Here is a 24,481-nt window from a genome sequence, read left to right as displayed (position 1 = left end):
ACAACCCTCATCATGCCCTGACATCATATCACGTCTTATAAAACTACAACCCTGATCATGCCCTGACACCATATCACGTCTTATAAAACTACAACCCTCATCATGCCCTGACATCATATCACACATCACGTCTTATAAAACTACAACCCTCATCATGCCCTGACACCATATCACCCATCACGTCTTATAAAGCTACAACCCTCATCATGCCCTGACACCACATCACGTCTTATAAAACTACAACCCTCATCATGCCCTGACACCACATCACGTCTTATAAAACTACAACCCTCATCATGCCCTGACACCACATCACGTCTTATAAAACTACAACCCTCATCATGCCCTGACACCATATCACACATCACGTCTTATAAAACTACAACCCTCATCATGCCCTGACATCATATCACGTCTTATAAAACTACAACCCTCATCATGCCCTGACATCATATCACGTCTTATAAAACTACAACCCTCATCATGCCCTGACACCATATCACACATCACGTCTTATAAAACTACAACCCTCATCATGCCCTGACACCATATCACCCATCACGTCTTATAAAACTACAACCCTCGTCATGCCCTGACACCATATCACCCATCACGTCTTATAAAACTACAACCCTCATCATGCCCTGACATCATATCACGTCTTATAAAACTACAACCCTCATCATGCCCTGACACCATATCACGTCTTATAAAACTACAACCCTCATCATGCCCTGACATCATATCACACATCACGTCTTATAAAACTACAACCCTCATCATGCCCTGACACCATATCACCCATCACGTCTTATAAAGCTACAACCCTCATCATGCCCTGACACCACATCACGTCTTATAAAACTACAACCCTCATCATGCCCTGACACCACATCACGTCTTATAAAACTACAACCCTCATCATGCCCTGACACCATATCACACATCACGTCTTATAAAACTACAACCCTCATCATGCCCTGACACCATATCACACATCACGTCTTATAAAACTACAACCCTCATCATGCCCTGACACCACATCACGTCTTATAAAACTACAACCCTCATCATGCCCTGACACCATATCACGTCTTATAAAACTACAACCCTCATCATGCCCTGACACCATATCACACATCACGTCTTATAAAACTACAACCCTCATCATGCCCTGACACCACATCACGTCTTATAAAACTACAACCCTCATCATGCCCTGACACCACATCACGTCTTATAAAACTACAACCCTCATCATGCCCTGACACCATATCACACATCACGTCTTATAAAACTACAACCCTCCTCATGCCCTGACACCACATCACGTCTTATAAAACTACAACCCTCATCATGCCCTGACATCATATCACGTCTTATAAAACTACAACCCTCATCATGCCCTGACATCATATCACGTCTTATAAAACTACAACCCTCATCATGCCCTGACACCATATCACACATCACGTCTTATAAAACTACAACCCTCATCATGCCCTGACACCATATCACCCATCACGTCTTATAAAGCTACAACCCTCATCATGCCCTGACACCACATCACGTCTTATAAAACTACAACCCTCATCATGCCCTGACACCATATCACACATCACGTCTTATAAAACTACAACCCTCATCATGCCCTGACACCATATCACACATCACGTCTTATAAAACTACAACCCTCATCATGCCCTGACACCACATCACGTCTTATAAAACTACAACCCTCATCATGCCCTGACACCATATCACGTCTTATAAAACTACAACCCTCATCATGCCCTGACACCATATCACACATCACGTCTTATAAAACTACAACCCTCATCATGCCCTGACACCACATCACGTCTTATAAAACTACAACCCTCATCATGCCCTGACACCACATCACGTCTTATAAAACTACAACCCTCATCATGCCCTGACACCATATCACACATCACGTCTTATAAAACTACAACCCTCCTCATGCCCTGACACCACATCACGTCTTATAAAACTACAACCCTCATCATGCCCTGACATCATATCACGTCTTATAAAACTACAACCCTCATCATGCCCTGACATCATATCACGTCTTATAAAACTACAACCCTCATCATGCCCTGACACCATATCACACATCACGTCTTATAAAACTACAACCCTCATCATGCCCTGACACCATATCACCCATCACGTCTTATAAAGCTACAACCCTCATCATGCCCTGACACCACATCACGTCTTATAAAACTACAACCCTCATCATGCCCTGACACCACATCACGTCTTATAAAACTACAACCCTCATCATGCCCTGACACCATATCACACATCACGTCTTACAAAACTACAACCCTCATCATGCCCTGACACCATATCACACATCACGTCTTATAAAACTACAACCCTCATCATGCCCTGACACCACATCACGTCTTATAAAACTACAACCCTCATCATGCCCTGACACCATATCACGTCTTATAAAACTACAACCCTCATCATGCCCTGACACCATATCACACATCACGTCTTATAAAACTACAACCCTCATCATGCCCTGACACCACATCACGTCTTATAAAACTACAACCCTCATCATGCCCTGACACCACATCACGTCTTATAAAACTACAACCCTCATCATGCCCTGACACCATATCACACATCACGTCTTATAAAACTACAACCCTCATCATGCCTTGACACCATATCACCCATCACGTCTTATAAAACTACAACACTCATCATGCCCTGACATCATATCACGTCTTATAAAACTACAACCCTCATCATGCCCTGACACCATATCACATCTTATAAAACTACAACCCTCATCATGCCCTGACACCATATCACACATCACGTCTTATAAAACTACAACCCTCATCATGCCCTGACACCATATCACCCATCACGTCTTATAAAGCTACAACCCTCATCATGCCCTGACACCACATCACGTCTTATAAAACTACAACCCTCATCATGCCCTGACACCATATCACGTCTTATAAAACTACAACCCTCATCATGCCCTGACACCACATCACGTCTTATAAAACTACAACCCTCATCATGCCCTGACACCATATCACGTCTTATAAAACTACAACCCTTATCATGCCCTAACAGACTCCATCTGTATGACTAACCTTTTGGCATTCCCTGACAAGCATGTGACACTCCAGCTGCTGTGACACTACAACCCCCAGCATGACGATCCGCAACGCTGCAGCTGCTGTGAAACTACAACTCCTCATGTCCTAGCAACAATATGACCCGCCACCTCTTAAACTACAACCCTCATCATGCACTGACACACTAGCTGTTGTAAGACTGCAGCTCTTGGCATGGCTGGCCAGCATGTGACCCTTCAGCTGCTGTGACACTACAGCCCCAGCATGCCCATGACGATGTGCAGCACTCCGGCTACTGTGAAGCTACGGCTCCTCGCAGGCTCTGATGGCATGTGACACGCCAGCTGCGGTGAGACCACAGTCCCCAGCATGCCACGACGGTGTGCGCTGCTCCAGCTAGAACTCTCAGCATGTCCTGACAATGGCGTCTTGCTGACCCCCTGGCCTAGATGTTGGTACCCTATTACTTACTGACATGAGAAATGAGTGTGTCCACATGTCTCTTGGGGAGTGCAGGGTATGTAAAGCATGAGGGACAATTCCCGGATTTTTCTCTTTGGCCGACATCAAAGCTGAAGGCTTCTCGTTTTGCTGTCTCCTGGAAATTCATGAAATATATCTGCGTGTGGAATTTCCAGTCGATCATGTGGCAGCGATCTCCTCCCGCGGTACTAATCTGGCAGCGTGGTGCCCGCACTTTGCCCTTCTCCTCCGCTGCTGATTGTGCACGTCTCTGTGAGCGGCGGGCTAGCTGCCCGCCCGGATTAAGCGGGGTTATTCTTTAATTCCTGTAAGCGGAGGATTAATTGTTCTCTTGTCTCTGGCTGTAATGAAGTCTTTCTATATGGCGCTTTTTGTTTCATCTGGACGCCTAAACTATTAAAGGGGTTCCAGCACAGAGAACGCCGGGCTGCGGGGGAACAGTGTTAGCTGAGATTTCTTTTTTTTTTTTTTTTTTTTTTTTTTGGGGGGGGGGGGGTGTTTCTGGATTGATTTTTGCTTTGAAACTTTTTTTAATGCTGTTTAAAAATAGCAGGTTTCTCCTCGTCAGAACCCGAGCGCCCAAAACCGATCCTCTTAATTAGATTCCTTGCCGAATAAATGCAAGCTGGTTTTCCTCCTGTGTGAAGTCCAATAATGGCGGCTTTTAAGGAAACGGTGCGGAGACCTTGCAGTAATCCTGACCGCTCGCACCCCCTGCCCTTGTTGCCACAGCTGTGCATTGCTTATAATGTGCCGTCTCGCCCTAAAAGCTTCCAGTGTGCGAGCGCTTCCTGTTCCCACTATGTTTTAGTTGGATCCGGCTCGTGAGCTCTTCTAAAATAAGCAGATGGAGCTGCGCAAGCTGCTGAGTGGAACCTTCTATTTTTTTTTGTGCCTGTTTAAATATGGCTTCCCTCATGCTCCACTTCTGCAATGAATGGGCGTTTATAAAAAAAAAAAGCAGGTATCACTGCCAGCTGCTAAGCCTTTTTTTTTTTTTTTTTCTCCGTTTTTTCCTCCATTGTAATTGTATTCTAGTGCAAGTTATACACATTCTCGTCCGCCAGTATGAGTATAGATTTATTTATTTAAAATATTCTGTATTAAATACAGGATGTAAATAAGACAGCAAGGGGTTAAGAATTGAGACCTCTTAACCTATCCTGCTTTGTCCCTATAATACCTGCCCCCAAAACACATCAGTGCGCTGCACACTTCAGCATCGTCCATTGCACCCTCATCTCTGGCTTCCCCTAGTGGCTTGTGGCTGTAAGCGCACGCCACACATACTGCTGTGCGTCCAGCGCGGCAGGTGATGACACCGCCTTGTCTCCCGTGGCCATCTCTGATTTATGTACCATTTGCTCAGACTCGTCAAATATAAAGTGTTTGCCCAGAGTTTAAACGTTAACTCTCTGGTTTCTAAGTAGCTGAGAACTAATGACCTTTTTTTTTTTTTTTTTTTCTCCTGTAGCTTTCATGCTTCCCGATCTGGCCGAACAGTTCTCATCACCAGAGCTGGCCCCGCCAGTCCTTACCAAGCTGATCGAGACCATAGAAAGAAAAGGTATGTATTGCATTCATCATCCTGACTCCCTCGATCACGGTGTTTGTGCAGCATTAACATAGCAGGGGAAAAAATGTAAAAAACATATATATTTGTACTATGGCCATCCCCAGCTAGACCCCCCGCTCACTTACTGAGCTGTCATCGGGAGCACCGAAAATTCAGATCTCCAGCTGTAAAATAAAGGAATCAGATGAGCAAAGTATGTGACTCATAAAAATAAGAAAAAACTTTCTGATCGGAGACTTGCGCAGCAGAACCTGTCAAATAAATGAAGCTTTCCAAGACTCCTTATAAAAGTCACTAGAAGCCGACGTCTTCTCCATTGTGTGCCGAGTGAATGTTGTGACAAGTGTCGCTCATCTTTTTCTTTCAGGCTTGGATTCCACATCGTTGTACAGAACCCAGAGCGCCATCAGTGTGGCCGAGCTCCGCCAGAACATCGATTATGGTACAAAAACAAGAACGATTATTGCATCTTCAGGAGCATGGCGCTCCCCCAGCCTCTTGGCTTCCTATTTGCCGGGGGGACACTGCGCTCCTGATGACTGACTGACTGTTTAGACCATAAACATTAGCCCATACTGCGCCCCCTCTGATACTGAAAGCATAGGCAGCGTGGAGGGGCAGAAGGATTGTGCCAGCTGCAGAGCTGCACTTACAAGCTCTATAGCGAAGAACTTTTCCGGTAGACTAGCTATAGAATTAAAACTCCTTCCATTCTCGAAAACAATCTTGTGATTTTTACACACAAGAAGATGACAGAAACCCCTTTAACTACAGCATAATCCTACTTCATGGAATATTTAGTGTCCTTTTCTGATGGGCGAAGGTCTGTAATCTGAAGGGGTCTCCCAGCCTAGTATGTTTTAGGGTGCTATAAAAAGCATGTCATTGATGGCGCAGATACCATGGAGACCATAAAATCTAACTACAGGAATCAGTGTTAGGTGATTACTGTGTTTATATTTTTATTTATGTAGCAATTGAGATTCTGATTTGGCTTGTATCCTAAGTCATACTACAAGACTCGTTAAAGGGTTGATTGTGACTTGTAGGATCGCTACTACCAATAGGTGGCGCTGTAGAGTAAAAGTCCTCTTTCTTTCTGAAGAGGCAATTTGTATATTATTTATGTAGCATTATTTTACCTTTGCCCTATTTGCTAATGTCAGGCTGTCATGTGAAGACTGAATTGTTTGCAGTGTGATCTGAATGGGTGTAACGCTGTGTGACCAGGACAATCGTGACCAGTTTGAATATTTCTGTCGGGCTGTTCCATGTTTCTGCCAGTAGATGGCGCCAGAAACCACGCGATCCAGAATTCGCTCAGATTCCTTCAGGTTTTCCTTTACGGGTTCTTGAACATCAAACTTACAAGATGTCACCCACTGCAGAGTTTTGTTTTTTTTTCCTTAACTAGCCATTATTTTATTAATCTTTCGTTAAATTATTACTTTTAAAAAAATTCATGTTTAAAAAAAAAAATAAAAAATTAGCGGAGGTGTACTCCCCCTTCGGAGGTCTGCTTTGGTAGCGATTTCTGCCCCATGAGGAGGTCACAGCACCGAGATGTTTCTGCGGTCATGCGCTCTTTTTGTCACCTGCGCGGGACCCGCTGGGGTGCCGGAAAGTGAGCATTCCCCTGTTTAATATTTTTAATCAATCCATGGCTTTAAAAAAAAAAAATATAAAAACTACATTAAAATGATATTGCGATCGGACAAACCCTTCTAAGCTTTAAGCGGGAGTCACACATAGCAATCTCGCTAGGGAGATCGCTGCTGAGTCACAACTTTTGTGACACAACAGCGATCTCACCAGCGAGATCGCTGTGTGTGACAGCAATCAGCGACCGGCCCCCCTGCCAGTATCGCTGATCGCTGCAAGAAACCTCTGGACATATTTTTCGTCGCTGGTCTCCCGCTGGCCAGCACGCATCGCTGCGTGTGACAGGCGGGAGACCAGCGATCAGCTGTAAAAAATAATAAAAAATATTGTTATTCTCACCTTCCGACGTCCCGCACAGCCATCCTGCCTCTCTCCACGCTCCCGGTCCCAGTGATTCTTTGCACGAATGACCGCGAGACATCGCGCTGCCGCGAGACCGTGACATTCTCGTGGTCATTCTCGCAAAGGATCACTGGGACCGGAGCGTGGAGAGAGGCAGGATGGCTGCGCGGGACGTCGGAAGGTGAGAATAGCAATATTTTTTATTTTAATTCTATTTTTTTTACAGGGATATGGCATCAGCGCTAACGAACACAGCGATGCCAGACGCTCGGCATCGCTGTGCTGATCGCTGGTGAAGCAGTCTGTTTGACAGCTCACCAGCGATCACATAGAGACTTAACAGCGATCCTGACATGTTGATATCGTTGTCGGGATCGCTGGTAAGTCGCTATGTGTGACTCCAGCTTTACACTCCAAAAAGTAGTCACCCGCCTTCATCTTGCCCCCTCCTCCGCCCTCGGATGGAATGAAAGCTCTGTATTTGCAGAAATCTGAAGCTCACTGTTTATTCTTTATATTTTCTGCTCACGTTTCTGTAGTCTCCTGACTTTTTTTTTTTTTTTTTTTTTGTCATACGCTTTCCTTGCCCAGAGCCTTCCCCTCCCTTTTATAAAAAGCCTTTGTGTGTTTATACCAAAATATTGACAGGCAAAACACGGACTTGTTAAAATCGCCTTCTATAACCTTGTCGCCGGCTCTTTTGCAGCCAGTATTGGGTCTTTGCTTTCCGTCGTCTGCAAATGATCACTCCCATCTGAGTGAAAACTAGAAGAACCGCTAGGTAGATTTTACCTTTGAGCGCCTCCATTGTGATACGTGATTTGCTCCTGTACGTATTTCATCCTTTGATCTTCTTTTTTTTTTTTTCCTTCTCTTTCCCAGATACTGCGCCGAACGATTACGAACATTTCGACGTCCCGACTCTGAGTGACGCAGTGAAGAGATTCCTGTTGGATCTGCCGAACCCCGTCATTCCCGCAGCCACCTACAATGAAATGCTGTCTGCTGTCCGAGGTGAGAACTCTGCCCGTCACCGCTCTTTATTACGTCCAGCATCCGTATTGGCTTTTTCTCACTTTAATTTCGAGGAGGCGTCGTGTAATGGTTAACGACATGAAGGTCTCCTCTGTCTGAGTGCAGAGAGAGGTAATTGTTAACCTTTATCAGCGCTGGCAAATGGCTTCTATTTGGGGAGGACGCGGTGTTCCAGGCTCATGAGCCTTCGCAGGATTCGACACCTGCTGCTCGCTGCGACGCTTATCTTTTCACAAAGTCCAGCCAGAGCAAATGTAAGGACGTTCTTGGTATCAACCCACAAACCTGGCGTTCTGTCACATGCTGCCGGACAGGATATTGATCTGATAACCTTTACAGAGGAACAGGAGCTGTGGGTGCCGCTTCTCAGTCAGTGTCACTCCTCCTAATTCGTGTAGTCTATAGTTGCAGTTTCAGGTCAACTTCTTAATCTCTGCCGGCGGCGCTCAGGATGCAGGATCTAGTGTGACTATTGGACTAAACCTTCTTTTTTACCTGCCAGCAGAATCGGTGAACTCTGACGACTACGCTCAGCTCCTGCGGAAGATCATTCAGTCTGCGAATGTGCCCCAACAGTACTGGCTCACCCTCCAGTACATGCTGAAACATTTCTTTCTACTTTGTCAAAGTTCCAGCAAAAACTTGTTAAGTGCAAAGCTACTGGCCGAAATCTTCAGCCCACTTCTCTTCAGAAACCAGCTAGGGAGGTAGGTAACAGCATTATGGAGGGGCTCAGCGCCATCCTTACTGATGCTATAGGATCAGCTAATGCCTGATGTAACTCTGACTTTTCTTTCTGTGTTTTGTTGCAGCACGGAAGGCCCCGAATACAGCACTCAGATTCTGGAAGTTCTTATTGCCAGTGAATGGAACGAGCAGCAAGCAGCACCAGGTACGGCCATTCTTCCCTTGCTTACAAGATTGCAATGAAATCTGCCTTTTGGGCTTCTGCTTGTAAAATTCTTAGAAAGATCAGTGACTGCCAGAGGGGCCAGCAGCTGTACAATGCGGGTCCTTTTGGGCGTGGAATGGATTGTAGCATACATCTGTGAACGCAGCATATAAGTGGTGAAACTGCTGCTTCTCACTTTTTGTGGCGGGTACTTTTTGATTCTCTTAAGCATAAGGATTATTAGTCTTTTGGCTGAGAGCTCACTTTGTATGTCTAACGTTAGAGGTGTTATAGGTGCTTACTCACTTTAGACATTTACGGCTGGCTGGAGTGCTGCACTCGTCATACTCGCACAAGGTGAAGGCTAGCCCACCTTGTGTCGGCTGGAGTGCTGCACTCGTCATACTCGCACAATGTGAAGGCTGGCCCACCTTGTGCCAGCTGGAGTGCTGCACTCGCCATACACTACTATGAAAGTTCTCAAACTTCTCGAGTGCGTTACATAGCACTCAAAGCTACGTCCATTCCTCACAATGCAAAATTAATAAGGTTCTGCATCTGTGACCTATGTCCCAGGTGGGAATACCTCTTTAAAATCTGCTGTAAGATTACCTTAGTTAGCCTATAGTTTAATAATTTGCAGCTAGGTGCTGGCTACAGGTATGTTTGAGGCTCTTTAGGCCAAATTCAGACGTCCATGATATAAGGACCAACCTCGGGTCTTCCTATCCGACCGTAACAGGCACGTCTAGTTGGAGACCCATGACTGGTCCGTTGATCGCGGTCCATACTTCACCTGTGTTTTCACGGACGTCTGAATGAAGCCTTCAGCGTATAGGATTTGTTTTTTACCGGAACCTGATTTGGTAGGATCTTTGTCTTTCGCAATGTTTTACCGCTTGCACAAGTTGAAAATGAACTTTGATCTGTTCACGGAGCAGTTCATGGCGATATCTGGCAGTCATCCCAGGCCGCTTCTACTTTTTATGAAATAATTAGAGGCTCCCAGCTCCTCCACAGACGTCTGTTCTCGTGCATCTTGTTAAATCCTGTGCACGTCACCAGAGAACGTGCAGAAGACCACATGGATTCTTGCATTCGTGACTGCCAGTCTAGAGCGCAGGGGGAATTCAGCCTTGCAGAGTAATGTTGGCAAGAAACAGAATATACTGCAATATATATATATATATATATATATATATATATATATATATAATTTTTTTTTTTTTTTTTCTTTTTCAGTCTTTGCATTAATTTTTAGTTTTTTGGCCCTTTTTTTCTGGCTTTGTTAATCTCTGAGCCCTGTCGCCTGGAGTGTGTGGGGAGGGTGACGTCTGGCTGCCGAATTCCCCCGGAGGAATTTTTGTGGTTCTCCAGGTGTCTTCCTCAGCTATTCCGATGGGAAGGATTTATTGGTTAATTGCTTCTCTCTTTTGACCTTTTCTGTGTAGCAGTGCTGCCCCTTATTAGATGAGACCCTGCCCCTCCATCAGCAATGGTCCTTTGCATGGCTGGGTTTACTTTCTTCCTTTTTGTATAACTTTTCTTTTAGCTTTTGTTAAAAAACAGACTTCATCTCGTTAGTGGGAAGTAAAAAACAAAATTGCAGAAGGAAATGCAATTGGCACAAAGTCCAGGTAGTGTCATTGCTAAGGTGGATCTGTTGTGCAGCGTTGGGGTCTGGTTCTGCAGTGTGTGTATTCCTGGCAGTGAATGGCATTGGCGTGTATACCCGTGTTATGTGTGTGGGGATCTGGACTGTTGTGACGGGCGCAGCTCCCATGTGAGATCAGCCTTGTCTCCATTGTCTTGGGTCATCGTGGAATCTGGAAAGTTTTCGGAGACGAGAATTGTGACTCGTCGGAAACTTGGCGGCGGGCGTGGATGTTTATGGTGTCGCTGTTTGATAACACGGGTCGTGTTGTGCCTTCGTACTTCAGGCCAGTCAGCAGATGCACTTATATATTCTTAGCCCATATCATTTACATCTATAATTGAGCTGTAAAACAAGACCTGTTTGCACATATTTTCTGTGTCGACCTGAGACGCGCCGTACTGCAGGGTAAAGCATCCATCTGTCCTCGGGTGCACCTCCGCCGAGTGGAGATTGACACTAGGTGATTTTCTTAGTCAAATATTCATTGCATAAGTCACTAGATGCTTTCCTCACTCCTTTATCATTTTTTTTTCTCTTGCATGTATGCATTTGTCTCAAAATGATAGCTTTTAATGTTTTTAAAGCCATGATGTTAATTCAATAGTCATTTCTGCTTTTGTGTTTCTGTGCAGTCCTCTGATTCTTGCGTTTTTGCACACTTTTTACAATGACGTCATTTTTAGATGCAGTTAAAGTGCGACCGACAACTTGTACCGGTCATACTCCTCTGTGACCACCAGAGGGAGCCCGGTAGTAAGTGTCGTCATGTTGGAGCCTTTGTTCTCAGGATGTGAAATTTTTTCCAGTCTCCATGATGGAGCTGAGGCCGCCGGCTGCTGCTTTATTAACTGCAGAAATACCGTCCCTTTAATTCTGTGCCCTAGAAGCTGCGGTTGGTTACATAGTGCAATCATGTTAAAAAAAAAAAAAAAAGGGACAGGCGAGTTAACAACATCTTGGTTTCATTGGTGCCGTGTGACCCGGCTCTTGGTTTCCCATGTTGGCACCGTACATTGGGCATCTCAAATGGCTGTTTTCTGAAAGACTCGTCTCCTTGGTTGGACAATGTCCTACAGTTCCCCATTCTCTGCCATGATCTGCGTCTTTTGCTGATGGGATACAGATATGTGGTTCGGCAGGATGGACTTGTAGAAATCCAATATGGCGGATCAACTTTGCAACAGATCGGCTACTATCTGTTGTCAAGACGTCCGGGTTTTGTGACATTTTGAGGTCACAGGAGTGAGGAGGATTGGGATGTGTACGGCAACGTCCATCTGTAGCGCTGTCGCATGTAATATCTGTGTTTTATGGTGGGTCATTTATCACAGCCCCGTTCTGGCAGCCAGGTCAGTTAGGCCATCTGCTGGCGTTCAGCCCTGCCACAGATAACACTGGTCAACAGCATTTTTGGTGCCAAAGATATTTCATCGAATTTAGGGTATTTTTGGGGTGCTGATTCTGAATATGTCATCAGTTTTGCCAGATTGGCTCAAGTTTTTGAGATTTTTGGTATCTTATTTATAGCACTTGTTGGTAAATGCGACGCATCATCTCATTAATTTCTTTGGATTAGTACTTGAACTGAGCAGTTCTCAATATAGTTTTGTGTTAATTAGTGTTCTAAAAGTTTGTTCATAGCTTGATTTTTGCACTAACTTTATGTTGTTGTCTGTTTTCCAGTGAAAAGCATGAACTCATCATGAAGAAGTTGTCTTAACGATCCAGACTCATTCTGTTACATTTGTGGTGAATATACACTGCCAAAACATAGAAGAAACATAACACACTTCGTAAAAAAAGTGTATTTTGCCTATTTTGGGGTTATGCTTGGGGACCAAGACAAGTTTTGGGCACCACACATAGTGTGCAAAGCATGTATCGAATTATTACGAAAATGGAGCAAAGGACAAAGAAAAAGCTTCAAATTTGGTGTTCCAATGGTGTGGAGAGAGCCAAAAAATCATCATGATGACTGTTATTTATGGTAAACACAGGTACAGGCACATCTTCACAATGAGGGACAGGCCTTCTTGCAGATTCCATGTTACTCCCATTTTCGTTTCTTATGCTTATTGAATCCTTGCACTTGCACTGCACAGAAATAACAGTCATCATGATGATTTTTTGGCTCTCTCCACACCATTGGAACACCAAATTTGAAGCTTTTTCTTTGTCCTTTGCTCCATTTTCGTAATAATTCGATACATGCTTTGCACACTATGTGTGGTGCCCAAAACTTGTCTTGGTCCCCAAGCATAACCCCAAAATAGGCAAAATACACTTTTTTTACGAAGTGTGTTATGTTTCTTCTATGTTTTGGCAGTGTATATTCACCACAAATGTAACAGAATGAGTCTGGATCGTTAAGACAACTTCTTCATGATGAGTTCATGCTTTTCACTGGAAAACAGACAACAACATAAAGTTAGTGCAAAAATCAAGCTATGAACAAACTTTTAGAACACTAATTAACACAAAACTATATTGAGAACTGCTCAGTTCAAGTACTAATCCAAAGAAATTAATGAGATGATGCGTCGCATTTACCAACAAGTGCTATAAATAAGATACCAAAAATCTCAAAAACTTGAGCCAATCTGGCAAAACTGATGACATATTCAGAATCAGCACCCCAAAAATACCCCAAATTCATTAAAATATTTTGGACACCAGAAAAAAAATTTTTTTTCGTTGACCTGTGTAATCGCTGCACACGGCGACACAAAAGTCTCGTGACCGCTGATCTACACGGCAGATCCTCATATTAATCTTGGTGGCATTTGTCCTTTGTCATAAGAAGATAGCAGCGCTATTATACGGCGAGGTCTGCAGGATGCACAGAGCGGCCGACACGTGATGCGGGAGTACGGGCAGAACAATGCTCGTCTATCCTCCCGCAGTAAACCGATTAGTCACGGACGCTCTGTAAGGCAGGAATAGCTGGGTGCAGGGCGGCAGTGCAGGGGTTAACCAGCCGCAGAGTACCTGTCCTTGCCTCGGGGTAGTTTCGCGGTGGGGTGGGGGGATGTGTGTAGACTTGTCAAGTCTTTCTTAGAAGCAATTTTTTTTTGTTTCGCTACTGTTCCCTTGCACTTCTTTTTTGCTGAACCAACTTCCTGAATGTGGTCGCTGTCGGTCTGCTCCCCTCCGCCGGAGCCCTGCTCCTCGCAGTCAGTGACAGAGGCTATTTTAAGTCCCTGCACAATGGTCGTCTCAGTTACTGAGCTAAAACCAGATCTGCTCCCTGCACCAGCCACTTGTTAGCCGATGACAGCTTCGCCCCGGTGATTGACAGCCTCTTCTCTGTCCTCCCCACCTCCCCAAATCCCTAGCTCAGCAAATATTTGAACCTGCTTGAGTTAATCATGAAACTGAGATCTTTATCTCTGAGAGACGTGCAAGCCAGAGTCTCTCCCCCTCCCCTCCTGGCAGCCAGCGCTGCACTGAATTCGCCTTCACTTTTTAATCATTAACTGGAAATGAAGGACTAGATTCCAGCGCACCCGGCGCCCAGGTCTGATTTCTGAGCCGAGAGTCGCAGCTGGGGGAGCTGCTGCCGCCGACACTTTGCCTGTGGGATCCTTAACGGAATTGAATGTGGGATTATACAAAGCACTTTTTCTTCTATTTTTTTCTGGAAATTGCTTGATGTTTTAATTTATTTCTTTTTTCCTTTTCTGGATTATTATTTTTTTTCACTCTATTTTTTGGGGGATTGATAAAAGCCGAGGACAATGCACGACATCCTGAGTAAGTACGCTCCCCATCCCGACACTCGCTCCCTTTGTCTGCTCTCCTTCGTGTACCCGACTCGTAGTTCAGTGACTTTTCTGAGGCTGAAGAAGGGGTTAAACTGCCGCTCTGCTCTACCTGCGTCCATCACTTACCTGTTCCTTCCCTCAACCATGCCTAGACATTCCCAGCAAGCTGGACTGGTTTGGGCGACCAGTGTTTTTTTTTTTTTTTTTTTTAACACTTTCTAACAAGTGGCTCCAGGGAGTGCGTGTGCTTTCTCCCCATTGCCCCACTTATAATCCTGGGCTTTTTTTTTTTTTTGTTGAGGTACATATTTAGGATCCATATCTGGAGAATCGCTTTGTTTTCTAGGAACGTGAAGACTTTTGCAATTTCCCAGTTTTAAATTGCCGTCAAGTAGGGGATTGATCACATTTGCAAATATTTCTGCACCTTTTTTTTTTTCTTCTGTTTTGCCTCCTTTCCATAAAAGCTGCTGCCTTGTCTCGCCCCCTGGGCTGTTAGTTGTCTGCGTGCAGCTGGGGCTCTGCTGGCCGTACATGTGCAAGAAGAAAGGAAAGTGTCAATGGTACGTGCCGCAGGAGATCAGCTCATCGGGCTGCCAGCCACGGACCGTACCATGTCACTCGTAAAAAAAAAAAAAAAAAAAAAAGGGAATTGCATTTTGCAAGCGATGCTATCAGATGCAGCAGCTACATTAAAAAAAAAAACAAAAAAAACTTTTATTGCATGCGTGCTCTTTTTTTTTTTTTTTTTTCTATGGTGCTGTCAAATGCAAATCTCCAGTGTAAAATCTGCCTGCAAGAGACAGGAGTGGCCCATTAATGGTCCAATGGATGGGACGGCTCTGATGATGATGTAATGGGTTTCAGTGCAGCCCCCTTAAAGGTTTTAAATGAATTCCAAGACACCATTTCATCGGAGGGCTCAGCTCCTCTTACAATGTGCAACGCTATGTGGAGCCTGGACGACGGGGTCCCACAGTATTATGACAGCTCTGACTCGCAGTTTGAGGGCGATTTGATGTTTTACATAGAGATGGATACGCCAGGTAATGTGTGCTGCACGTGTGGGTGTGTGCGCGCGCCAGACCTCTATTGTGTCCTCTTACACAGTTCTTTGTTATACCGAGTGCCGCTGCACTTGTTCTCCTCGGCGCTGGCTCCCTTTTGTTAGCCGTCAGTATACCTCAGTCTTACGGAGCCTATTGTTCTTGGGTTAGGGGGTGTTTTAGGGGTTAAACCCAGTGCTCTTTTTCATTGCGTTCAGCTGCCGCGATGATGCTGAGCCAGATTAAAGTGTCGTCTTTTATAGAGATTAGTGCCAGACGTATCTGGGTCACAGATTGATGCTTTAGCAGCGTGACTCAGTGCAGTTATCAGTGTCATTTATTTATTTTTTTTTGCATTTTTTTTTTTCTTTTGTTCAGAAAGTACTACTTTCAAACCCTACGTTGTTCACCTGCTTTGCAATTCAATGAAGGCAGGTTCTGCCTAGCAACGTTGATTTTATTCTGTCGCTTGTGACCTATTAGATCGTGACCTCGTTTTAGGTTAACATCATTTTATTTATTTTTTTTTTTTCTTCTTTTTCAGCACTGCCTCCAAAACCTCCCAAATCCACCACTGCTGTCACAAATAACGGTACTAATCACAGCATGTCGCTGCAGGACGCTGAATGGTACTGGGGAGATATCTCAAGGTAATGCCAAACCCATTGTTTGCTGCTTTTGCCTGCATGGGCCCCCGTGCTAGGTCTAAAACTTGTAGAAGAAAGCTCTGCACCTCCTCGAGTCGTCTTAGAAGAAATGCAATAATTAGTTGCGTCTCTAGACGTGTGGAGACCACGAGCGGTGGCTGACTATACTTAGAAATGCTGTAAATATAGAAGTTTCTGTGCAGCCACTCGGGATTCCAAGTAACGCCCACTTATGGGTTAAGTGTTGGGGTCCTTGACTGCCTCCACTGTCGGGGTCCTTGACTGGCTCCAGCTTCGAATGCTTTAAGTGAATAGACAAAAAAATAGTTGTCAAAATGATCATTGTGTAGCAAATGGCACTATCCTATTGCAGCGACCCTGTCTAGACGTGTGACTAGTGTCACCCTGCAGTATACGTTGTTGGTTTGCCTCCTCCATTAATGGCTTTCTTCATATTTCTAACTTAATAAATGTTTTTTACAGGGAGGAGGTAAATGAGAAACTTCGGGATACCACTGATGGTACCTACTTGGTACGAGATGCATCTACAAAAATGCTTGGGGATTACACACTTACACTAAGGTGAGGAGGATGTTGTGTGTGATGTCTCCTGGCATCAGCTGAAGTTTGGTTTGACTTGTCTTTTCCATATCTATAGCTGACATTCATTCCTTTTTTTTTTTTTTCAGGAAAGGGGGAAATAACAAACTAATTAAAATATTTCATCGAGATGGCAAATATGGCTTCTCTGACCCGCTGACATTCAACTCAGTGGTCGAGCTAATCATCCACTACCGGAACGAGTCTTTGGCCCAGTATAACCCTAAACTAGATGTTAAGCTCTTGTATCCAGTATCCAGGTTCCAGCAGGTAAATATAGAAGTTGTGGTCGTCCACCTGATGTTCCTTTGTGCTGACAGCGTAGAGAAGTCACCAATATCCCTTTATTTATTTTTTTTAAGGATCAAGTGGTGAAAGAAGACAGTATTGAAGCTGTTGGAAAGAAGTTGCACGAGTATCACCTCCAGTTCCAAGAGAAGAACCAGGAATATGATCGACTGTATGAGGACTATACAAGGACTTCTCAGGTAAGGCTGCACATTTTCTACAAGCTGCAACTTTTTAAGGACGTTTCTTTGGTTACCATGAAATATCCAGTAAAGGGATATCTGTTCAGATGTTTTTTTTTTTTTTGTTTTTTTTTTGGTGTAGATTTTAAAGTGGATCCTCTTCAGAATCTACATCAAAAACCGAGTGAACGAAATATCTGCAAAGTGGTATATTTGCTGATGACCGAATCCGCTTTGATTTTTCCAGGAAATCCAAATGAAAAGAACTGCCATCGAAGCATTTAATGAAACCATTAAAATATTTGAGGAACAGTGTCAAACCCAAGAGAAGTATAGCAAGGAGTACATCGAGAAGTTCAGACGGGAGGGAAATGAGAAGGAAATTCAAAGGTACGTTGCACAACAGAAGTAAAGTTTCTTCTTTGAGGGTTGTCTCCAGACCATTAAGAACTCGAGAACGCAATTTTCCTTTCTTAATAATGAAAACTATATATTTATTTGTAGATGCAGATGTCAATCAATAGTAACTTATTTTTTTTTCTTTCCTATTAGAATCCTTCATAATTACGAAAAATTAAAGTCTCGGATCAGCGAGATCGTTGACAGTAAACGAAGGCTGGAAGAAGACCTGAAGAAGCAAGCCGCTGAATACAGGGAGATAGACAAACGTATGAATAGTATAAAACCAGACCTGATACAGCTGAGGAAGACCAGAGACCAGTACTTACTGTAAGTCCTGCTCCACCTTCACCTGTCTGCTTGCTGTGAATATAATAAACTCTGGTCTCTTCACTAATTTTTTTTTTTGCTCCTTTTCTTTGTGCAATAGGTGGTTGACACAAAAAGGAGTAAGACAGAAGAAGCTGAACGAGTGGCTGTGCCCAGAAAATGCAGAAGAGTAAGTGTCCTTAAGTTGTAATCATGTGGGTAGGGGGCTGCTAGGCTTAATTAATATGCCCTTTCCCAAAATACATTACCAGCCAGTGCGGCCTAAAGTTTATTACCATAGATATGTCCAAACAAGTTCCCAGTATAGGTTACCAATTGAGATTCTTTTTGTTCTGATAACTGAAGATCATACCGAATAAATCCTCTTAATGAGGATGAAATACACCTAACGCAGGCATTTCCAGCATGAGAGAACAGGTGTAGTGTTATAATACATCCCGAGTTCATAGTCTGTCTAGAGGAATGTTAAGAAATGTGTACGTTTATCAAACTGCTCTGCCAGTCACCAGAACATGGCATTACCCAATAGCTGGACCGCCAGTCTGGAAGACCGAGCCAGGGATATATCCTGATGTACACATCCTCCACTCTACCGGTGGATAGAGGGCCCAGTGCCGACCACTGCTGTTCACCTTTCAAAAGCCTTTTAATTAAACGAGTTGTTTTCTTCCCCACTTAGCAGTCAGTACTCCACAGTGGAAGATGAGGATTTACCCCACCATGACGAAAGGACGTGGAACGTAGGGAATATTAACAGAAGTCAAGCTGAGAGCCTGTTACGTGGAAAGCGAGATGGAACATTCCTTGTGCGGGAGAGCAGCAAGCAAGGGTGCTACGCCTGCTCTGTGGTGTACGTATCGCTTCACTACGCATCCCCAATACTGATGAACGCCCATCGCGTACTTGCGTACCTCGCCCATTTGTACTCATGTCATTTTTTTTAATTTTTTTTTCCTATTGCAGAGCGGATTCGGAGGTCAAGCACTGCGTCATCAACAAAACCCTTACCGGCTTTGGATTTGCAGAACCATACAACTTATATAATTCTCTGAAAGAACTGGTGCTACATTACCAACACACGTCACTCGTACAGCACAATGACTCTCTGAACGTCACACTAGCAATCCCAGTATATGCACAGCAGAGGCGATGAGCACCCGACACACTCTGGAGTCTATTCCCGTGTCGACAAAGTTGATGCCAGTTTTTGGCAAAGGAAAAACAAAAAAATCCTAAAAGCTCCCTCGTCCGCCTTCTTCACAAGATTGAGCTGCAGTATCAAAGCTACCTTCAGATGAGATGAGAGCTGTCTTTCGCCATGGAAGCAGGAGATGAGTGTTAAGCTGTGAATGTATGTTTCTAAGCTATCGTGCTTGCTTTGCAAGATCGAGAAGCACAGCAACAGAAAGATATGCTATTATAAGCCTATCTCCCGGCCTGCAGGTACCGCGAGGCCTTCACCATGGTGCTTGTTTACGTTCTATTGAAGCTTTACCAGCTTTAATGTTGGTCACCGCCGATCCAAGAAGCCAAGGTGTCTTTTTGCTAAGAACAGTACTGTTGGGTTTTTTTTTTTTTCTTTTTTTTTTTCCGTAAAGGGGGAAAATACCGTTCCATAACATCATTTTCCAGGACCAGTGACATATTGCTAAGTGGATCTACCCATACAGCCTTGTGGATTGTTTCGTTTTGTCCCATCCCTCCTCCAAAACATAAGATTACAAATGTAGCAGAACGGCACTGTGGGAGAAACTTTTGGATAAATGGAACTTTTTACAAACTTGCTTCAACCCAAGCAGAGTGCCAGGAAGTGTTTTTACTAAGACTTTATCGTCTAAAGAAATGAATTCTGTTCAGAAAGCCTATTTAAGATGGACGATGACAGGCTGGAAACTGATATATATATATATATATATATATATATATATATATATATATATATATATTGTACATAGCAATGGGGACAAGCTATCGAAAAAAAAGAAACTTATCGATACCAAACTGTCTCTTTATTTTGCTGACTGCTGAATCCTTAATGCTATGCAACATCCGTTCTCTTTAAGCTGTGTTTTTTTTTTTTTATCATTTCATACGTACCAATAACATAATTTTTCTGTCCACGAAATGTTACTTTTTTTTTTTTTTTTTTTCTCGTTAGTTTCTTTGTGTTTAGGAAATGTGCAGTATGTCGTTTGGGAGTTATAGAGGTGGAGATGGTAATAGCCGAGGCGAAGAGAAATGACGGGAATTTAAACCAGAGCTATTTTACCATGAACCTTGTATAGAGTAACTTGGCGTTATGCCCAAGATTAAAGAAGAAGAAGAAAACTCAGAATTCATTACAGATATTTGATTAATGCGTTGTTGGGCAGTGCCTGATGAGCTTCAAAGCTGCTTTTTTAAGAAAAAAGAGAGAGAGAAAATTAAACCATAAAAATATATAAATATATAAGCATAATCAGAGTTTGACAGTGTTTTATTATGGGTTGTTTCTAATGGTACTTTGCGCTTCTGGCGCGTTCTTGTCCTCTGTCCTTACTGTTTGTGACTAGGTAGAAAGCCCGCACAAAACTTTCTGCCTCCTGCTCAATATGAACGTGATAAATACCCCCCCCCCCTTCCCCCATCATTTCAATTGTGTAGCATGCTAACCCTGCCATACGTAACTTCACTGCATTGGTTTTAAGGAAACTTAAGACTTTTAGGAGGGGAGGAGCTTTTTTTTTTCTATAACTTTTAATTCCCCCTCGATTTTTTTATTTTTTTTTTTTGTAAAAGTCTTACTGGAAAACAATTGTGAATCAGCATGGGAATACTGTGGGCTACAAACGTCATCTTATGTACCGTTTTTGTTACTTTCCTGGCACTTTTTCCACTGCTCGTTCACAGGCCAATTTGTGTTGGTTTTTTTTTTTTTTTTTTTTTTTTTAGGCATAATGGCTCTGGAAAAGTGGTGACACGTACTGCTCCTCGAGTCTTGTATTCTATAGCATCTGCGATTGCCTGCCTTCGTAGTATTTGCTGACATTATCCAGTCCGCCTAATTGTGACTATCTTTAACATCTAGTCCACCCCATACATTGCTTTTACCTTTTTCGACCGGGATGAATCGTGCTTGGTATTTTTCATCCCAAGTGCTCGGTATTCTTCATCCAAGTTTGTTGACTTGTCGGCCATCTCCAACTTTTGTCATACTCGAGAGATGAGCTTTATTAATGATGTAATCTGAAAACCTAACTATACTTTAAGAATAGCGGGTCTGCACCCGCAGATCACGCAGAATTTTAGAAAACTTTTTTTGGCTTGTGTAGATTCTAAGTCAGCGCGATGTCATGTTTTAAAACATCGTCAAATTTTTTAAATCTGCAGACTTCCTCGGATATTGTGCGGCCTGGTAATTGTGCTGGATAAGTTTCTCCATGGCTGTCAACTATTTGGTACTTGGAATTTGCACCATGCGATTATTTTATGATTATAAGACTTATTTCATATGCAGTTAGGTTTTAAGTCTCCGGGATAAGTATCATTGACTTATTTCCCATTCTAAGCCATATGTATATTTTTATTCCCCTAACTCTGTTGTAGTTTTCATTATCTCTAGAAGAGATTTTCTTAAGATAAATTAGGCTTATGAATTGCACATGCACTATTCATCAGATTAAAGGTACACCAGGCTGACTTCTAAAGCACAAGAAAATGTAAATTCAATGCCCAATATGTTTTGGGTAAGTGTAGAGAAGGATTAATAGGCTGGAAGGGGTTTGTTTAAAAAACATAATTCTGGAAATGGCACAACTACTATTTATGGGCTGCCTGGTAGTACTGTTTAATCACGCAGAGCTGCAATACCAGCCGCGGCCTATGGAGAGGAGTGGCGCTGTTCAGGAAGACAAACAACACTGTTTAACAGAACATCTTGATTATTGCGGTAGGAATGATATCCAGGGCCACTAAATCTACAATACAAGTTGATGCAATGGGGAAAAAAAGGGCGCTTTTTTTTTTTTTCCATTTTGTGCATAACCAGTACGGAGATCCTATGTAAATATCAGCCCTCAATCTAGAATATAAGAGCATTGTATATTGTTCTAATGTTGCATTTCTGGGGTTTCTCGAAAAGGCAACTTGTGTTTTGCTTTGGTGGTCTTCTGGTCGGAGACGACCTTCAGCACTCGAGACGTCGCTGAACTACGATCCTTTATGGTGCTCGGCTCAACGGTGCTGACCGCATGTAAAGCAATTAATGGAGTGCCAAAGCTTACATGTCCCCTACTGTGAATAGTCATTTCAAACCCAATGTACCCAAAACCTCTACCCCTCTTATATGTAGAGAATGGGCCGCGCCAGAACTTAAAATATCTGAACGAACTCTCTGAATACAAAGCCACTGCGATCTTTATCCAGCCGTACGTTTCCAAAGTGGCTGATCTTTTGCAATGTTGCCTTTTTAAGAAAGCCAAGAATCTTTCAGATATCTTCAGTTTTGGGAAGTTGCTGAAACATTTACATATATTGTATATATTTGTGAATGACAATGGATGCTCCGTCTTGTAAAGGCTTTTATCTTTTAGATTACATTGAGCTAGAATTGTCGAAGTCTCTATTCGTTTCCAGTCTTGACAGATTGCTGCCCATGATATTGGCTTGGTCATGCGTGGTTGTCCAATATTTTTTTTTTTTTTTTTAATTTTTTTTTCTTTGGACAGACCTCTCTGTGGTGTTCCGGATCTCTTTTTTTAGAAATGGGCGGCAGTGTGCTCATTGCCTGGCAGAGGCGATACATGCCAAATTTTATATCCTGAAATAACGGCTTAATACGTTGATATTTATGACTCGCTGTGTCAATGACTTCATATTATTTGTCACCGTATGACTGCATTAGCTGCCCAATGTGCTGCTACTTTTTTTTTTTTTTAATTCCTATTTCAGAAGAAATTGTTCTTTGTTTATACAACATTAAAAACAAAAAAAAAAATAATGACTTTGCTAAACATTAATTCTTTTGGTCTTTTGTTGGGGAGGAAAAGGATGGTTAGTAGTTATTTGCCTTTACAAGGCAATTAATAAAGTTGTGCCTCTGAAACTTTTGAGCTATAGCTTTGATAAAGCTCCGTGTCTCGTTTTAAGTTGCTTTAAAACATTGTATTAGACCTTCAGACAAAATAAAGATTGTTTTGAAAACTAACTTTGGCTTGAACGACTTATTAATACGGAGTTAGATCATATCCAATGCTTCTGATATTTTGTAGGCAGTTTGATATTTTATTATATCTTTTCATGGGACAACACTGAAGATCTGATCCTGTGATACAATGTAACTGTACATTTGGTGTACCCTCTAAATAACCCAACATACAGCCATTAAATTTTAAACTGCTGGCAACAAAAGGGACTACACCCCTAGGTGAAAATGGCCAAATTGTCTCCAAAGTGTCACTATTTTGGGTGGCCACCAATATTTCCAAGCACGGCCTTAACTCTCGGGCATGTAGCTTACTAGAGCTTCACATGTGGCTGCCGGAATCCTCTTCTTCCTCCATGATGACAACACGGAGCTGGTGGATGTTATAGACCTTGTACTCCTCCTTCTGTTCGAGGATGACCCACAGATGCTCAATAGGGTTTAGGTCTGGAGACATGCTTGGCCAGTCCAGCACCTTTACCCTCAGTTTCTATAGCAAGGCAGTGATCATCTTGGAGATGTGGGTTTTTATATTTTGGGCGGGGGGGTCTTTATGTTGCAATACTGCGGCCCGGTTTCCGGAGGGAGGAGATCGTGCTCTGCTTCAGTATGTCACAGTACATGTTGGCATTCATGGTTCCCTCAATAAACTCTAGCTCTCCACAGCTGACAGAACTCGAGCAGCTCCAAACCATAATTCTTCCGCCACCATGCTTGACTATAGGCAAGGCACACTTGTCTTTGTACTCCTCAGCTGGTTGCCGCCACACAGGCTTAACACCATCTGAACCAAATAAGTTTATCTTGGTCTCATCAGACTACAGGACTTGGTTTCCAGTAATTCATGTCCTTAGTCTGCTTGTCTTCAGCATAGTGTTTGCGGGCTTTCCTGTCCATCATCTTTAGAAGAGGCTTCCTTATGTGATGACAGCCATACAGACCGTTTTGATGCAGTGTGTGGCGTATGGTCTGAGAACTGACAGGCTGAACCCCCACCCCTGTAACCTCTGCAGCAATGCTGGCAACAATCACTAGTCTGTTTTGAAAAGCCAACTTCCGGCTATGACGCGGAGCACGTGCACTCAGCTTCTTTGGTCGACCATGGCGAGGCCTTTTCTGAGTCGAACCTGTCTTGTTACACAGCTGTATGGTCTTGGCCACCGCAACGCTGCAGCTCAGGTTCAGGGTGTTGGCAATCTTCTTATAGCCTCAGCCATCTTTATGTAGAGCAACAATTTTTTTTCAAATCCTTT

At 43.3% G+C, this 24,481-nt stretch overlaps 1 protein-coding gene across 8 annotated transcripts in view; it reads left to right on the top strand.

Annotated features, from left to right (window-relative positions):
- PIK3R1 (phosphoinositide-3-kinase regulatory subunit 1) overlaps positions 1-23,231 on the top strand; it is a 51,762-nt gene extending 28,531 nt beyond the window's left edge. Inside the window, exons 2-15 of one of the 8 annotated variants that reach the window (XM_073584191.1) lie at positions 5,101-5,193; positions 5,570-5,644; positions 8,089-8,220; positions 8,747-8,948; positions 9,054-9,133; positions 16,145-16,250; positions 16,731-16,829; positions 16,937-17,117; positions 17,210-17,335; positions 17,565-17,707; positions 17,870-18,046; positions 18,147-18,215; positions 18,729-18,896; positions 19,010-23,231. In XM_073584191.1, coding sequence (XP_073440292.1) covers positions 5,101-5,193; positions 5,570-5,644; positions 8,089-8,220; positions 8,747-8,948; positions 9,054-9,133; positions 16,145-16,250; positions 16,731-16,829; positions 16,937-17,117; positions 17,210-17,335; positions 17,565-17,707; positions 17,870-18,046; positions 18,147-18,215; positions 18,729-18,896; positions 19,010-19,199 — 1,841 coding nt within the window. In that variant the 3' untranslated portion in view covers positions 19,200-23,231. Of the gene's footprint in view, positions 1-5,100; positions 5,194-5,569; positions 5,645-8,088; positions 8,221-8,743; positions 8,949-9,053; positions 9,134-13,594; positions 14,544-15,408; positions 15,601-16,144; positions 16,251-16,730; positions 16,830-16,936; positions 17,118-17,209; positions 17,336-17,564; positions 17,708-17,869; positions 18,047-18,146; positions 18,216-18,725; positions 18,897-19,009 lie in introns of those variants that run through there. The other 7 variants (XM_073584190.1, XM_073584189.1, XM_073584188.1 and 4 more) reach the window with 7 other exon arrangements.
- Positions 23,232-24,481: the final 1,250 nt, after the last annotated feature.

Source organism: Dendrobates tinctorius, unplaced genomic scaffold, assembly GCF_039654945.1.
Source record: "Dendrobates tinctorius isolate UK_male_01 unplaced genomic scaffold, ASM3965494v1 ptg000083l, whole genome shotgun sequence".
NCBI lineage: Eukaryota > Metazoa > Chordata > Amphibia > Anura > Dendrobatidae > Dendrobates > Dendrobates tinctorius.
Note: the sequence above shows the minus strand (reverse complement) of the source record. Positions and strands in the feature narration are given on the sequence as shown.